Here is an 18,768-nt window from a genome sequence, read left to right on the forward strand (position 1 = left end):
CATCTAATCCCATCTAGAAAGGAAAAAACCACAGTGAATAAGTGAAAAACGCTATATTTATGACTTCTAAATATTATGTAATGTATTTACAATCTATTTACAATGTATTTACAAAGTTCTAGATCGATGGGGCAGGTATTTCAGTGAGCTACTGAATGTCACTACACAAAAAGTAGTTCTGGAAGAAAATGAAACACAGGGTGACCAACCGTGGAAGAAGTTAATCAGGTTGAAAGACATGTACCTATACCAACAATAGAGGAAGTCAGGAATGCAATTAAAAGCCTAAGGAATAATAAGGCTCCAGGTAATGACAACATTTCAGCAGAGATGTTCAAGGGTGGAGGTAAACATCTAACAAGATTGGTACATCAGCTGATAGAAATATAGGAAAAGGAAGAGATGCCAGACCAGTGGAAGATGGCCATTATATGCCCAGTTCATAAGGACAAAGGAAACTGTGAAAATTATCATGGTACTGCTTTAGTCAGTGTGATGTACAAAGTATTAGCCAAAGTCATTGCTATGAGACTTGTACCAATTAAAGAAGAAATACTTGGAGACTACCAGTGCAGTTTTAGATGGGGCAGACCAACAATTGACTAGATCTTCATTATAAGGCAAATAATGCAAAAGTGTTATGAATATAATGTGAAGGTACAACATCTTTTTGTAGACTTTAAACAGGCCTATGATAGAATTAAAAGGGAAAAGTTATATGACACATCAATGGAGATGGAATTCCCAAGTACACTTATCAGACTGGTACAAATGACCCTCACTAGCACAAAAAGCCAGGTAAAAGTAGAAGGAAAACTTTCTAAAGAATTTGAGGTCAACCAAGGGTTAAGACAGGGTGATGTACACTCCTGGAAATGGAAAAAAGAACACATTGACACCGGTGTGTCAGACCCACCATACTTGCTCCGGACACTGCGAGAGGGCTGTACAAGCAATGATCACACGCACGGCACAGCGGACACACCAGGAACCGCGGTGTTGGCCGTCGAATGGCGCTAGCTGCGCAGCATTTGTGCACCGCCGCCGTCAGTGTCAGCCAGTTTGCCGTGGCATACGGAGCTCCATCGCAGTCTTTAACACTGGTAGCATGCCGCGACAGCGTGGACGTGAACCGTATGTGCAGTTGACGGACTTTGAGCGAGGGCATATAGTGGGCATGCGGGAGGCCGGGTGGACGTACCGCCGAATTGCTCAACACGTGGGGCGTGAGGTCTCCACAGTACATCGATGTTGTCGCCAGTGGTCGGCGGAAGGTGCACGTGCCCGTCGACCTGGGACCGGACCGCAGCGACGCACGGATGCACGCCAAGACCGTAGGATCCTACGCAGTGCCGTAGGGGACCGCACCGCCACTTCCCAGCAAATTAGGGACACTGTTGCTCCTGGGGTATCGGCGAGGACCATTCGCAACCGTCTCCATGAAGCTGGGCTACGGTCCCGCACACCGTTAGGCTGTCTTCCGCTGACGCCCCAACATCGTGCAGCCCGCCTCCAGTGGTGTCGCGACAGGCGTGAATGGAGGGACGAATGGAGACGTGTCGTCTTCAGCGATGAGAGTCGCTTCTGCCTTGGTGCCAATGATGGTCGTATGCGTGTTTGGCGCCGTGCAGGTGAGCGCCACAATCAGGACTGCATACGACCGAGGCACACAGGGCCAACACCCGGCATCATGGTGTGGGGAGCGATCTCCTACACTGGCCGTACACCACTGGTGATCGTCGAGGGGACACTGAATAGTGCACGGTACATCCAAACCGTCATCGAACCCATCGTTCTACCATTCCTAGACCGGCAAGGGAACTTGCTGTTCCAACAGGACAATGCACATCCGCATGTATCCCGTGCCACCCAACGTGCTCTAGAAGGTGTAAGTCAACTACCCTGGCCAGCAAGATCTCCGGATCTGTCCCCCATTGAGCATGTTTGAGACTGGATGAAGCGTCGTCTCACGAGGTCTGCACGTCCAGCACGAACGCTGGTCCAACTGAGGCGCCAGGTGGAAATGGCATGGCAAGCCGTTCCACAGGACTACATCCAGCATCTCTACGATCGTCTCCATGGGAGAATAGCAGCCTGCATTGCTGCGAAAGGTGGATATACACTGTACTAGTGCCGACATTGTGCATGCTCTGTTGCCTGTGTCTATGTGCCTGTGGTTCTGTCAGGGTGATCATGTGATGTATCTGACCCCAGGAATGTGTCAATAAAGTTTCCCCTTCCTGGGACAATGAATTCACGGTGTTCTTATTTCAATTTCCAGGAGTGTATTATCCATGCTACTCTTCAACATAGTGTTGGAGTGACTGATGTGAAGGGTGGAGATTGATAACTGAGGTGGCACTCTGTTTAATTGTATGCACCAAAATCTAGCTTATGCCAATGATGTGTGTATGCTGTCTAGAAGTCTGAAAGAAATGGAAGAAGGATTTGGTAGGCTGGAAAAGGAGGCAGACTTAGAGTAAACAACACAATAACACAGTTTCTCTTTGCTTCCAGGAAAAATGCTGTTGTTAAAGAGAAATATATTAAGTTGAACAGAGGCAATTATGGGAGATGTGAGAAGTTCCAATACCTGAGAGTGCTGGTTATGGAGGATAGCAGAATAAGAGAAGAAATAAAAGCTAGGAATGCTGCAGAAATAGAGCTTACTGGGTCTTGATCAAGATCCTTCAGTCACCTAGCCTGCGCCAAAACTCAATGGTGACTGTCTATCGAACAGTCATAAGACCAGTGGTAATGTTTGGCTCAGAAACATGGACAATGACTGTAGCAGAGGAAGAACTCTTGAGAAGATGGGAGAGGAAAATACACTCCTGGAAATGGAAAAAAGAACACATTGACACCGGAGTGTCAGACCCACCATACTTGCTCCGGACACTGCGAGAGGGCTGTACAAGCAATGATCACACGCACGGCACAGCGGACACACCAGGAACCGCGGTGTTGGCCGTCGAATGGCGCTAGCTGCGCTGCATTTGTGCACCGCCGCCGTCAGTGTCAGCCAGTTTGCCGTGGCATACGGAGCTCCATCGCAGTCTTTAACACTGGTAGCATGCCGCGACAGCGTGGACGTGAACCGTATGTGCAGTTGACGGACTTTGAGCGGGGGCGTATAGTGGGCATGCGGGAGGCCGGGTGGACGTACCGCCGAATTGCTCAACACGTGGGGCGTGAGGTCTCCACAGTACATCGATGTTGTCGCCAGTGGTCGGTGGAAGGTGCACGTGCCCGTCGACCTGGGACCGGACCGCAGCGACGCACGGATGCACGCCAAGACCGTAGGATCCTACGCAGTGCCGTAGGGGACCGCACCGCCACTTCCCAGCAAATTAGGGACACTGTTGCTCCTGGGGTATCGGCGAGGACCATTCGCAACCGTCTCCATGAATCTACTGTCCCGCACACCGTTAGGCCGTCTTCCGTTCACGCCCCAACATCGTGCAGCCTGCCTCCAGTGGTGTCGCGACAGGCGTGAATGGAGGGACGAATGGAGACGTGTCGTCTTCAGCGATGAGAGTCGCTTCTGCCTTGGTGCCAATGATGGTCGTATGCGTGTTTGGCGCCGTGTAGGTGAGCGCCACAATCAGGACTGCATACGACCGAGGCACACAGGGCCAACACCCGGCATCATGGTGTGGGGAGCGATCTCCTACACTGGCCGTACACCACTGGTGATCGTCGAGGGGACACTGAATAGTGCACGGTACATCCAAACCGTCATCGAACCCATCGTTCTACCATTCCTAGACCGGTAAGGGAACTTGCTGTTCCAACAGGACAATGCACGTCCGCATGTATCCCGTGCCACCCAACGTGCTCTAGAAGGTGTAAGTCAACTACCCTGGCCAGCAAGATCTCCGGATCTGTCCCCCATTGAGCATGTTTGGGACTGGATGAAGCGTCGTCTCACGAGGTCTGCACGTCCAGCACGAACGCTGGTCCAACTGAGGCGCCAGGTGGAAATGGCATGGCAAGCCGTTCCACAGGACTACATCCAGCATCTCTACGATCGTCTCCATGGGAGAATAGCAGCCTGCATTGCTGCGAAAGGTGGATATACACTGTACTAGTGCCGACATTGTGCATGCTCTGTTGCCTGTGTCTATGTGCCTGTGGTTCTGTCAGGGTGATCATGTGATGTATCTGACCCCAGGAATGTGTCAATAAAGTTTCCCCTTCCTGGGACAATGAATTCACGATGTTCTTATTTCAATTTCCAGGAGTGTATTAAGAAAGATTTTTAGAGCTGTGTATGAGGTGGGGCAATGGCAGATAAGGACAATCAAGGAACTGGAAGAACTATAGAAATCCTGACTTGGTGACTGAAATTAAGAGTAACAGATGGGTGGGCCATGTAGAGCAAATGTCAGAGAATTGAGCTCAAAAAGGTTTACACAGGAAAAACAGGTGGCAAAAGGAGCAAAGGGAGACCCCAGAAACGATGGCTGGAGGATGTGGAAAAGATTTGAGAAAGGCTGGCCGGGGTGGCCAAGCGGTTCTAGGCGCTACAGTCTGGAACCACGTGATCACTAAGGTCGCAGGTTCGAATCCTACCTCGGGCATGGATGTGTGTGATGTCCTTAGGTTAGTTGGGTTTAAGTAGTTCTAAGTTCTAGGGGACTGATGACCACAGCAGTTAAGTCCCATAGTGCTCAGAGCCAGTTTTTGATTTGAGAAAGATTGGAGTGAGGAGATGGAGGAAACGAGCAAAAAATGGTTAGGATTGGGCTGTGATCATCAGAGAGGCCAAGGCCGTATGTGGGCTCTAGCGCCAAGCAGTAAATGAGTAAGTAAGTATTTACAAGCACATATTTTCTGAAACAAATAAATGTGTTTGTCTTGAAATGTTTGGATGATATTGTTTCAGTTCACAGAAGTTAGTTATTTAGAAGGGCTTGGTTTTATGCAGTATGTTGTATATAACAATGATAGAAGTTGAGAACACCAAGAAGTTCTCGAAATTGTTTCATTGTTTCTGGACAAGGTGTCTTTGTGATGGTTATTACTCTTTATCTACATCTACATTCATATTCCGCAAGCCACCTGACGGCGTGTGGTGGAGGGTACCTTGAGTACCTCTATCAGTTCTCCCTCCTATTCCAGTCTCGTATTGTTCGTGGAAAGGAGGATTGTTGGTATGCTTCTGTGTGGGCTCTAATCTCTCTGATTTTATCCTCATGGTCTCTTCGCGAGATATACGTAGGAGGGAGCAATATACTGCTTGACTCTTCGGTGAAGGTATGTTCTTGAAACTTCGACAAAAGCCCGTAACGAGCTACTGAGCGTCTCTCCTGTAGAGTCTTCCACTGGAGTTTATCTATCATCTCCGTAATGCTTTCGCGATTACTAAATGATCCTGTAACAAAGCGCGCTGCTGTCCGTTGAATCTTCTCTATCTCTTCCATCAACACTATCTGGTACAGATCCCACACTGCTGAGCAGTATTCAAGCAGTGGGCGAACAAGTGTACTTCCTTTGTTTTCGGATTGCATTTCCTTAGGATTCTTCCAATGAATCTCAGTGTGGCATCTGCTTTACCAACGATCAACTTTATATGATCATTCCATTTAAAATCACTCCTAACGCGTACTACCAGATAATTTATGGAATTGACTGCTTCCAGTTGCTGTCTGTTTGATCCCTTCTGATCCCTTTCTGGGTGTCAAGCATAGGCTTGCTCACATTAGTCATTAGACCATACTTATCAAGACTTCGAAAAGTTTAGTTAGCTGTGCAACTGTTTTCCTTCTGAGGTAGCTGCAGTCAGAATGTCATCTATGTAGGCAAAACAGAAATGTAATCTTTGCAGTACATTATTAATAACTCTTTGGAAAGTTACATCCCTCAATCCAAATGGTGTGAACTTAAATTCAGAAAGGCGAAATGGTGTGGCAATTTCCATCTGTTGTTTATCTTATTCTGCAAGTGTAATCTGATTATAAACTTTCAAGAAATTTATCTTTGAAAATATTTTCTGGCAGTGAAGGATTAAATCGACATTGTGTATTAGTGGAATTGGGTAGCAGTCCAGGAGGATGTGTAACTGAGCTGCCAATGTTCTGTGCAAACACACCATTGATCACCTGGTTTTGTAAGCACATGTAGTGAATTGCCCTACTGCGATTTAGGTGGTTAAATAATGTCGTTTTACAGATTGCGTGGGACAGCATTTGGAAAAGACTGGACGGTTACTAGACACTGAAATTTAATGGTTAACATCAAGTTTTACTTTTTTGGATATAACATAGGATTTTGTTATCTCTGAAACGTTTTTTTTCAAATTTCAGAAAATTTTACAAGGGCATTAACTATATTTAAACTAAAACTAAACTCCATCCAAACAGGCCATGGAAGGCCCAACGGTACTTACCGGCCGCCATGTCATCCTCAGCCCACAGGCGTTACTGGATGCAGATATGGAGGAGTATGTTGTCAGCACAACGCTCTTCCGGCCATATGTCAGTTTACGAGACCGGAGCTGCTACTTCTCAATCAAATAGCTCCTCAGTTTGCCTTACAAGGGCTGAATGCACCCTAATTGCCAACAGTGCTCACCAGACTGGACAGTCACCCATCCAAGTGCTAACCAGCCCGACAGCATTTAACTCCGGTGATCTGAGCACTGTGGCAAGGCTATTGGTCATTAACTATATCAGTTGCTTCAATACATGTCACATTTTTTTCAGTTTCAACTAACTATAGTTATTATAATGCTACTGTGACGAAAGCAGTAAGTGATAAGGGAAAAGGATGGACACAAAACTAAAGTTCCAACAATGTATCTATAAAAAACAGTAAAATTTTCATTTATTGTTTTAAAACATAGTAACCCTGCAGAATTTACTTTATCAACTTCAACACTTCAAGATATTTATTACTGTAACAAATACTGACATTATTACTACAAATTTACCAGAACCAATTTTAAAAAGATGAGGAACTATACTGAAATTTACTATATTACATTAACAAATGAGATATTTATAATCAGCAGTTTACCAGAAATTATAACTTTAAAAAAAGAAATCAAAATAAGTCGGCCATATACAAGGAATTTAATCAAGATATTAATTATGCTAATAGATGCCCTTATATCAGCTTTTAATTAAAACTCAAACTTACCATAAGGAATAACAAATCAGTCACTGGAGTACAATACATGAAGTACAGCAGCAAATTAATAGTACTTCTTCTTACTGAAATTACTCCTAACTCACTTTGGTAGCTTTGCGGCTTGGGATCTATTACTTTTGGTTATCCAGACCAACAAGGAATCAGTCCATGGCCATATCTATTACTTTTAGTTCCCACACTAACAAGAAATCAGGTCCTTGGCCATGTCCATTGCACACATGAACAAGACCATGTTCTTACTTAACTGCACAGCATTTCCTGAAACAAAAGCACTTTAGAACAGTTCAAATGATTGGTTTACACACATCCACCCCATTGTTCCATGAGTAGTTTTCTCAAACAAGATATCATACGCCACTAATTGCTCGCCATTGCGATAGCAAAACCAGAAGGGTAGTCTTGAAACAATCACATATTACTGGTAATTATTCTAATCTAATCAGGCAGCACCTGTACAGGAACAATGGACAACTTGCATTGTCCTGCATACAACCATAAAACGCCAATGTTGCTTAATATGTAGAAAATACCATGAAAATACGGAATCATGTTGAGTCCACTCCACTATAACATACATCGATTTTGATCAAACCTGTGACATTATGTCCACATTCGTCACAAGAAACTGGACACACCAGTTATGTTCGACAGAGTTCATCTCTGTCTCAGTCTCTACTCATGGGCAACCACGCTTAGCACACAGTGCTTAGCACACATGTGCCCATCATACTGCTTCCACTCAGATGAACTTACACTCTGTGCCACCCAGACACTTCTGAAACTTGGGCAACTCATAAAAAGCTGCCCTGTCCAGAATTCACTCCTTTCCCATTACTCAACACATATTCCTGCTCCAGTCACATGATCCACTCCACATCTCTACTTCAACGATGGTGCTAACCTTTGGCACATTATCAATTAATCTTTCGTTTTCGACGTCAAACAATGCTAATAAATATGAAGAAAATAGGTACCCAAATGAAAAACGTGTCTTAATCCAAGTTTACATCTATATTCAGCCTCTTTCATTTGGTAATTTTCTTTGTCGCTGTTAATACAGAGACATCTGCTCTGCTGTCTACCAAGAGCAATTGCCACGAATTGTAATATGTGACAAACAAGTAATGCTGGAGTGAGATGCAACAACATTTGTGGCAAAACATCTGACTGCTGTTGTCTCCTTCTTCTCGTTTTCCTGATTTTGCCATTCACAAGACTCAGTACGATTTGCTGGCCTGCAGCCTGTTCCAAGACGAAAACAGTAGCAGTATTAGTAATAATACTTCCATTTGTTATTATATCTTGATCACCTTCTGCTTGTATTATGAGAACATTTTCATCTTTCATTCCTGTCTTCTCCGAGCTGACTTTCCAGTCTAGTCATTTACACACACATTTTGTGTAGCTCCAAAGTCGAATCTGCAGCTGATAACTTTTGAAATGAAATTGGGACTTCATTAACTGATCGTATTTCCATTATTTGGTCTTCCATGAGAACAAATTTATCTGTATCTTCTTCAAAAATAGCTAAAACTCTTTGAATATGGCTGGGAAATTTATTTAGCCATAAAGTTTTCAGAGCCTTTTCGCTCACCTGTTCCTGTATGACCTTGCATTTTTAGTAACAGTTGATTTGGTTTTAGATCGTCTAGATGTTGTTCACTAAGTAATCTTTTTTATGCACTTTTTGCTCTTTTGAAACACTGTTAAGAGTCTCTCTTTAGCTAAGAAATATTTATTTGGCCCAGAACTGGCAACCAAATTACAGATTTTTCAACAAATCTTCTCGGCCCGGCACACAGTTTTTATCTGCCAGGAAGTTTCATATCAGCGCACAGTCCACTGCAGGGTGAAAATTTCATTCTGGAAACATCCCCAGGCTGTGGCTAAGCTATGTCTCCACCATTTCCTTTCTTCCAGGAGTGCTAGTTCTGCAAGGTATGCAGAAGATCTTCTGTGAAGTTTGGAAGATAGGAGACGAAGTACTGGCGGAATTAAGGCTGTGAGAATGGGTCGTGAGTCGTGTGTGGGTAGCTCAGTCGCTAGAGCACTTGCCCGTGAAAGGCAAAGGTCCGGAGTTCGAGTCTCGGCTCGGCACACAGTTTTGATCTGCCAGGAAGTTTCATATCAGCACACACTTTGCTGCAGGGTGAAAATTTCATTCTGGAAATCTTCTCTCCATTTTCGCTATTAAATAGCTGAATTTCGTTGTTTCACTTGTTATGCCAGCGAAATGGGATTTTGCTTCAGCTTGGAAGAACGAAATGTTGGGTTTTCAACCCAGAATGGCGGTAATTTCATACTGACCATTTCAACTTTTCCTGGAGCTACAGCATTTTCGTTGGTAGTCTTCATGGTCGTCTGTTTTTGTCGTACCTTCTTGATCAAATCAGGATCAACACTTGTAGGTACTTATTCCATATTTTTAGTACAATAGCAAATAACGCCAAACACAGTTTTTTTCTTGTAACACTTTTTATTTCATTGATTTCATAACACAACTCACTTTTTATACAGTCTTTGCTCTTAAAAAAAAGACATAGATACAGTAACAGGCAGAGAGTGTAATAAACGTTTTAATGATATATTTGTAAAACAAGTTAACATATAAAATGGAACTGCTTGAAACAAATAATTTGCTTTTTAGTCACTGTTTATATATTTTTTACATGTTCCTGTACTGGTATTAAGTTCAACTTTTTTATCACAGAAAGTATCTCATAATTTCATTTTGCCACTCAGTAATGGGCTAAGTGAAGTGACATTGTGTTGAATTTTTCTTATGTGTACACATCTTTACCGTGCACATATATCTATGCTGTTCATTCTAACTGGATGTAGAACTGCAGCTGTCTAAGGGCCAGTTGAACAATCTCGGAAGAAATCCAGGGACAGCTAACTGAGGTATAAGCTAACCACAGGTTAATTGGGAGTGTGTGTCGTATGACACCATTGTACTCTCCGGTTACCTATTCCCAGAATAGTGTTCATGTCTAGATAAGCTGGCAGCAACTAAAGAGCAGTCTGGCTATTTTTGTGTATGTCATTTCACCTTTACTTAGCGACTGTCTGCAGAAAGAGCGTGTCAAACATGAGTGACATGCATTTCAGCTCTCAAAACTATTCCCTTGAGGATACTTTATGGCTAGTATATATTGTAAATGCGTTCATGAGTGTAGTAGAAAACATGTAAACTGCTGCAGTCCTCAATGAAAATATTGCTAAACATTTAACTGAATTGGTAGAATGCTTTTATGTATAACAATATAATGATCTATCTTGAAATTAGTTAAAGGATGATGTATTTGTTGACTAATAAGAGATCTTTCATGATTTCCCAATAAAGTATGGGGAAAAATATGCAGCAGTTTCCATTCACAAACAACTTCACATGGACCAACAGAGCATACAACAGATGTATGATTTCTGTTAAAGAAAGAAAAACGTAAATATTATGTCCAGAAAAGTTAGCAGAGTCTACATGTTGGTGGCATCCCACACATGGAATGTAAATTCCATACTGTGTACAAAGGAATACATGATTTGATAAAGTTGACAACAGAAGGACGCCACAGTCAGTTCGATTCAGATGCAACATTTCTGCACATGATAGTATTCTGTCAAATGTAGCTGTATGGTAGATGGTGAATTGTAAAGAGGCATATAACATAGAATCAGCTGTGAAATGTGGTCTGTTTTGTGAAACAGTTGGTCTTTTCAATTTCTCCATTAATATGTGACAACACAGGTCGATTTGACTGAAAATTCTGAGAGGTGTTACTGGCTTGCTTGCTGTTTTATTTGCATCTTGGAATGATTAATTCATTACAGCAGCAATGGGTGTTCTACAGAAAATACCCTTGAACACTATTTGTGCACCCACTTTTGCAGTTCTTGGGCGTATATCGATTTTATTTCTACAGTGTGGTGATTGTTAATTATATTGAGAGTGTGTATGAAGAATAAGATATGAACATTTGCAATAAACAACCATTATCTTCTTTATAGTCCTGGGGTAGAAATGTAACTGTGGCACATGTCAAACAGGAGGGTTGTTATTGTATCTCACTCTCAATATTTGATGAATCTGGTTATAAATTCGGAATCGCCATCGTCTCACTTTTCTTCCTCATTCTCATGGACAGTTTAGCCAAAATTTCGTCATCACTGTCTGCATATGTCACTATTCCTGGCATCTTGAAAACTTATTCCCCAGTTATGCTCAATAACCAGCCAGAAGTCGCCCTTTTAGTTCCCTTGAGTTTATTCTCTGATTAGGCGTTATTCTGGGTTTGTACAACGCGTTTTTTGAGCTATTCCGAGAAGAGAGCTTAACCAGTTGCTAACCAGAGATTGCACAACCAGCCTCAAATAACAAATGATAAAAATCGACAGTGTGTTTGGCATTTGGCTGAATTCACAAAGCAGTCACACTAATGTCCCTCGCTTGCGTGATACGATCCTCCTCCCGACAAGCAAATTTGCGAACGTGTTGTTTAGGATTCGGTTGTAGCTAAATATTTGTAACAAGAAAACTGTAAATATGATTGTTTCTCGTTTCATTTTCAGCAATTTAAGGTGTGCTTTTAGCTTATTACCCAATCACACCCTCAAAAATCGCGACATATTCAGAATAAACAGTAAAGTATTGGTGACAAGCAAGACTATAAACTTGACTAACCCTCGTTATACTCGCAACAATTTAAGCTGTACTCTTAGTTTCCTGCCTAACCACAACATGACATTGTGACATATTTGGAAGAAACGGTCAAATATTTGCGACAAGAATGAATGTAAACGTCATTGCTTTCGTTTCACTTGCGGCAGTTTCATTTTTTCGTTTTTTAATCGGAAAATTGCAACGTATACCGAACAAACAGCTAAGTATTCCTGATAATCAAGACTATAAAAATAAATGACCCACCTTTTACTCGCAGCCATTTGAGCTGCATACTGTGTGTGAAGTCAGAAAATAGAAGGAACTCGTTATTGAGAAAGTATGCTCTTATATATGAGTAACACCGAATGTTGCAGAACATTCTTTTTTACATGAATAAGAAATTTCCTGAATGTGTTACAAATGTGAAGGTGAAAAAAAAATTAGGATATACTCGGAATGAAATTTTCTCTCTGCAGCAGAGTATACGCTGATATGAAACTTCTGATAGATTAAAACTGTGTATTGGACTGGGCCCTAATTCTGGATCTTTGTCCTCCACAGGCAAGTTCTCTACTGACTGAACTACCCGAGCATGACTCACAACCTCTCCTCACAGATTCACTTCTGCCAGTAAGACACCTCTTACCTTTCACTTGACCACAAAAGGTAAAGGCCCTGAGGTAAAGTCTTGATCAGGCACACAGTTTTAATCTACCAGAAAGTTCCAGTAAATACCTAGGTTTGAACCTACTTCCTTCGACACTACAACAATGCATCTTTGACTGCAGGACCACATTCAACACATGCATGAACTTACTTTAAAACTGTATCTAGTAAACTTTTTTAGGACTTTTACAGAAGATGTGTCGTCGTTTAACTATAGCAAATCGTAGATAGAGTGATAAATATTCTTTGCACATATGCCTTACATCTATATCTACATGGATACTCTGCAAATCACATTTAAGTGCATGGCAGAGGGTTCATCGAACCACCCTCACAATTCTCTATTATTCCGATCTCGTATAGCACACTGAAAGAATGAACACCTGTATCTTTCCGTACGAGTTCTGATTTCCCTTATATTATCTTGGTGATCGTTCCTCCTTACGTAAGTCGGTGTCAACAAAATATTTTCGCATTCAGAGGAGAAAGTTCGTGATTGGAATTTCGTGAGAAGATTCCGTCGCAACGAAAAACGCCTTTCTTTTAATGATGTCCATCCCAAATCCTGGATCATTTCTGTGACACTCTCTCCCATATTTCGCGATAATACAAAACGTGCTGCCTTTCTTTGAACTTTTTCGATGTACTCAGTCAGTCCTATCTGGTAAGGATCTCACACAGCGCAACAGTATTCTAAAAGTGGATGGACAAGCGTAGTGTAGGCAATCTCCTTAGTAGGTCTGTTACATTTTCTCAAGTGTCCTGCCAATAAAACGCAGTCTTTGGTTAGCCGTCCCCATAACATTTTCTATGTGTTCCTTCCAATTTAAATTGTTCGTAATTGTAATACATAGGTATTTAGTTGAATTTACGGCTTTTATATTAGACTGATTTATCGTGTAACCGAAGTTTAATGGGTTCCTTTTAGCACTCCTGTGGATGACCTCACCCTTTCCGTTATTTAAGATCAACTGCCACTTTTCGCACCATTCCGATATTTCTTCTAAATCGTTTTGCAGTTTGTTTTGATCTTCTGATGACTTTATTAGTCGATAAACAACAGCGTCATCTGCAAACAACCGAAGACAGCTGCTCAGATTGTCTCCCAAATCGTTTATATAGATCAGGAATAGCAAAGGGCCTATAACACTACCTTGGGGAACGCCAGAAATCACTTCTGTTGTCTCGATGACTTTCCGTCAATTACAATGAACTGTGACTTCTCTGACAGGAAATCACAAATCCAGTCACATAAGTGAGACGATATTCTGTAACCACACAATTTCACTACGAGCCGCTTGTGTGGTACAGTGTCAAAAGCCTTCTGGAAATCCAGAAATACGGAATCGATCTGAATTCCCTTGTCAATAGCACTCAGCACTTCATGCGAATAAAGAGCTAGTTGTGTTTCACAGGAACGATGTTTTCTAAACCCATGTTGACTGTTTGTCAATAGACCGTTTTCTTCGAGGTAATTCATTATGTTCGAACTCAATATATGTTCTAAAATACTGCTGCATATCGACGTTAACGATATGGGCCTGTAATTTAGTGGATTACTCCTACCACCTTTCTTTAATATTGGTGTGACCTGTGCAACTTTCCAGTCTCTGGGTACGGATCTTTCGTCGAGCGAACGGTTGTATATGATTGTTAAGTATGGAGCTAATGCATCAGCATACTCCGAAAGGCACCTAATTGGTATATAGTCCGGACCAGAAAACTTGCTTTTATTAAGTGATTTAATTTGCTTCCCTACTCTGAGGATATTTGCTTCTACGTTACTCATGTTGGCAGCTGTTCTCGATTTGAATTCTGGAATGTTTACTTGGTCTCCTTTTGTGAAGGCATTTCGGAAGGCTGTGTTTTGTAACTCTGCTTTGGCAGCACTGTCTTCGATGGTATCTCAATTTCCATCGTACAGAGAAGGCACTGGTTGTTTCTTGCCGCTAACATATTTCACATACAACCAGCATTGCTTTGGATTTTCTGCCAGGTTTAGAGACAAAGTTTCGTAGTGGAAACTGTTATGGGCGTCTCGCATTGAAGTCCGCGCTGAATTTCGAGCTTCAGTAAAAGATCGCCAATCATGGGAATTTTGCGTCTGTTTGAATTTGGCATGTTTGTTTCGTTGTTTCTGCAACAGTGTTCTAACTCGTTTTGTGTACCAGGGAGGATCAGCTCCGTCGTTCGTTAATTTATTTGGTATAAATCTCTCAATTTCGGCCGATACTATTTCTTTGAATTTAAGCCACATCTGGTCTGCACTTATATTATTAATTTGGAATGAGTGGAGATTGTCTCTTAGGAAGGCGTCAAGTGAATTTTTACCTGCTTTTTTGAATAGGTATATATTTCGCTTATTTTTCGAGGATTTGGGATTACAATATTCAGTCTTGCTACAACAGCCCTGTGTTCAGTAATCCCTGTATCGGTTTTGATGCTCGTTATTAACTCAGGATTATTTGTTTCTAAGAGGTTAAGTGTGTTTTCACAACTGTTTACTATTCGCGTGGGCTCATGAACTAATTGCTCGAGATAATTTCCAGAGAGTGTATTTAGCACAATTTCGGATGATATTTTATGCGTACCTCTGGAATTAAACATGTATTTTCTCCAACCTATCGAGGGTAAATTAAAGTCACCAACAACTATTATCATGTGATTCGGGTACGTGTTTGAAATCAAACTCAAATTTTCTTTGATCCTTTCAGCAACTGTATCATCTGAATTGGGAGGTCGGTAAAAGGACCTAATTATTATTTTATTCTGGTGCCAACAATGACCTCTGCACATACTAACTCACAGGAAGTAACTACTTCAATTTCGTGACTAGTTAAACTACTTCTGACAGCAACAAACATGCCTCCGCGAACTGTGTTTAGCCTTGCAGAACCGTCTGAGCCTCTGATTCAGACCCTCCACTCGGCTCTGTACCAGAGGTCCGCAATCGGTCCTGTCGACTATGCTGCAAATGGTCAGCTCTGCTTTCATCTTGCAAGCAAGACTGACAGTCTTTACCACTTCTGTTAGCCGCTCGAAACCAGAGAGAATCTCTTCTGATCCAAAGTGACACACAACATTGGTACCAACGTGAGCAACCACATGCAGTTGGCTGCACCCTGCGCTCTTCATGACATCCAGGAGGACCCTTTCCACATCTGGAGTGACTCTACCCGGTACGCACACGGAGTGCACATTGGATTTCTTACCCTTCTTGTTAGCCAAGTCCCTAAGGGGCCTTAAAACCGTATACTGTGATAACACGAAAGTTATAATATGGAGACAAGCGAAATATGGTCAACCCAATGTGGAGTCTCAAAGGTAGCAAGCGAGGGACGTCATATGACTGTTTTGAGACTTCAGCCTAATACCAGAAGCACTCCGATTTTTAGTCACTTACGTCTAAGTGTGTCAACCAAAGATCCTCTTGTTCCGTTTTTTACCTAAATACAGCAGACGGTCTGTTTCGAGAATAGTGTTACAAATGTTAACAGTTTTCCGTAGTACACACGTAGTAAGGACAAGAAACCGAACGAAATACTGGAGCACTAAACTTTGTTACAATTTGCAGGAACAAAACCGCAAGAGAGGTTGCAACATCCATAGCATGAGTGATGAAAGGCATTATTCTGTTTATGTCAGCGTCTTCTAATGAACCTATGCAGTATTGTGCTGATCTGATAGTTCCCTAGGTCACACGCTGTACAAACAGACATCATGCAGGCCTACAGGCCTAAAAGACACGATTTGCCCAACTTCAATATCGCGGCCAGTGTGGATGATTACCTGTATTTAACTACGACACTTATCTCCCCAGCGTTAGTCAAAACAACCTTTGTTAATACAATCGGTCATGGTTTATCCCAAACATATCTTTTGTTTCAGAGCCACAACGCTTTTTATTTATACGCCCTGAATTTAGAATTTTGTTGGTAAATTTGAATCTCTATCATTTTTTTGGGAATCCAGTTTCAGTATTGATGCTTCTGGAATTATAAATAGCGTTAATAATTATCATTCGCTACCCCTGCACACATCAGCTCTTGCAACTTGAGCCACGGCCGCCTGTATTATGCGGACGTGCGCGAACGCATATCCAAAGATACAAAAATGTAGAATCTTTGGTTTGTTAGACCCGTACAGTGTAAAATGTCAAATGTCATTGGTTAATAATTTTGTAATCATGGGGAGTCATGTGTTCTTTTGGATTTGTTTATGTGGTGTTTTGTTATCTATTTCGGAAGGTAGAATCGTATTTCTAAATATTCTGGCTAAGCGCGTTACTCTAAAGTTTCTAGTTTTGTATCAATTTTTTATTTGTTTTACCCAATCCAGACCTTCAGAATTGCATTATAAGCTGTCATAGACCTATTTAACAACTGTTTCTCTCACAGTTTCTCCTGAAAGAACAAAAGATAAAATGTACGAATCTATTGATGGAGCGGCAGCTTGCTTCAGAAGACTGAATGGAACTCATCAGTTCGGCTGCTCATGTAAGTGTTTTATTGCATAGATTGTGTAGATAATTAAATGTAGGTATATGCATTCACAGCTGCTATCATTAATGCTAATGATCCAAAACGTTCAGTAACCATTTCTGGGGTAGTGGAGTAGTAAGAAGATTACAGTGCTCTCCGAAAAATACCAAAGCAAAAAAATAAGATGGTACTCAGTTTTTACACAGTTCTGTATTTGGGTGTTATTTGTACATTTCCAATCCACAAATTCTATATTAAAATCACTAACCAATTTTTAACACATTGATTAGAAATCTTCAGTTTTCTGTCACTATAAACCGGTTCACCTTCTTTTTATCATTGGATAGAAACCATTAGTATTCTCTCATTGTAAATCATTGCACATCCATTGCTTCATAAACGCTAGCTTTAAACTTCACCATATGTTATGCTTTGTCAATGTGTGTATCTATGTATTTTATTCATTTCATCCGAGGATCATCTTGCAATAATACAGTAGTTTTCATAACAATACAGTAGAAATGACTAGCTCGAAATATAGATGTATGTGGAATACTTAACTAGGCTCTATAATTTATTATTTGTTTAATTATTTATTCATTAATTCTTTCCCCATAGACACTAACTGATAGTTTCCATCTGAAAGTATAGATTGTTTTGTACAGTTTTATGGGCAGACAAAAGCAGATAAGCATCTGTCTTCTAACTCCATTTACCATGTTACGCGACATCAAGACTTATATACAATGTATGTGCAATATGTGTATGATAGAGAAAATAGAATTACACCTTACAGACACACATGATGTTATTACATATTTTCTCTTACCGTATAACATCTAATTTTTATTTTGATATTTAATAGTTACTCATAATGTAGGCCTATATTCATTTATCTGTGAGGTCACTTTTAAATGATTCAAAGAGATTCCTTTTACTTAGGTGATTTTGAGACTTGTTAAAAAGCGTTCTGCCTGCTTCTTGGAGAATTCACTTTGAATTTGAGATTTGGCTGTATTGTGTAGGCTAATAATTTTTGTTTCCTTTTGTTGCATGGTTGTGCATGTCTTTAGTTAGGAGATATCATTTACTCTGCCATAATATTTTGGTACATATATAGGGAGTACACTGCCATAATAATGAGTATGGCATACAAAAGCTTGTAAACTAGTGTGTCTGGATGGTATTTTTGCTATACATCTCCCTGCTTTTTTCTGAATTTTAAATATCCTTTTTACATGTCAAGCTTGAACACTTCACCATACATGAAATGCACAGCACAGATGTGGAAACAAGTCGCTCCTGCATGTGGTCTAATGTCATCTACATGCCTTACATTAAGTAGTCGGGTTGACAGAAGCGTCCTATCTCACATGTCGGCTTTGACCCGTGACGTAAGGGTGTTGCGGTGTGTAACGTCATTACGGCGCGGAGTTTGGCTTGTGAATGTGGCGTGTTTGTAGTTGTCGTCATGTTGTGGTTTGTTGTGCCCTCTGGTGGTGTGTTCAGGGTTTTTGTTTGTTTGGTGTATTGGGCTCAGTTTGCTGTTGCTCAGTGCCGAGTGCTGCTTGCATATTTTTGAAGCGGAATTTGTGTCAGTGAGTTAACGGTTTTGTGGTTTTCGGTGAACGTTAATGTAGTGATGATTGCTGTACGTCGGGTGGTTTTGTTATTAAGTTTAATCGGTTGTGGTTTTTTGTTCAGGAATGGATATGAAAGACAAGATCAATAGTTCTCGGCTGAGGGCTATGATGGGGGACACAGTTTTAGAGCTGATTATGTTCCTACAGCCTTTTGGCCTATTTG

At 41.4% G+C, this 18,768-nt stretch overlaps 1 protein-coding gene across 3 annotated transcripts in view; it reads left to right on the forward strand.

Annotated features, from left to right (window-relative positions):
* Positions 1-16,596: 16,596 nt before the first annotated feature.
* The window catches only part of LOC126100310 (nicastrin), a 142,979-nt gene continuing 140,807 nt past the window's right edge, over positions 16,597-18,768 (forward strand). For all 3 annotated transcript variants that reach the window (XM_049910919.1, XM_049910921.1, XM_049910920.1), the window contains exons 1-2: positions 16,597-16,728; positions 16,879-16,977. In XM_049910919.1, coding sequence (XP_049766876.1) covers positions 16,641-16,728; positions 16,879-16,977 — 187 coding nt within the window. In that variant the 5' untranslated portion in view covers positions 16,597-16,640. The remainder of the gene's footprint in view (positions 16,729-16,878; positions 16,978-18,768) is intronic.

The sequence above is a fragment of the Schistocerca cancellata genome, chromosome 9, assembly GCF_023864275.1.
Source record: "Schistocerca cancellata isolate TAMUIC-IGC-003103 chromosome 9, iqSchCanc2.1, whole genome shotgun sequence".
Classification (NCBI taxonomy): Eukaryota; Metazoa; Arthropoda; class Insecta; order Orthoptera; family Acrididae; genus Schistocerca; species Schistocerca cancellata.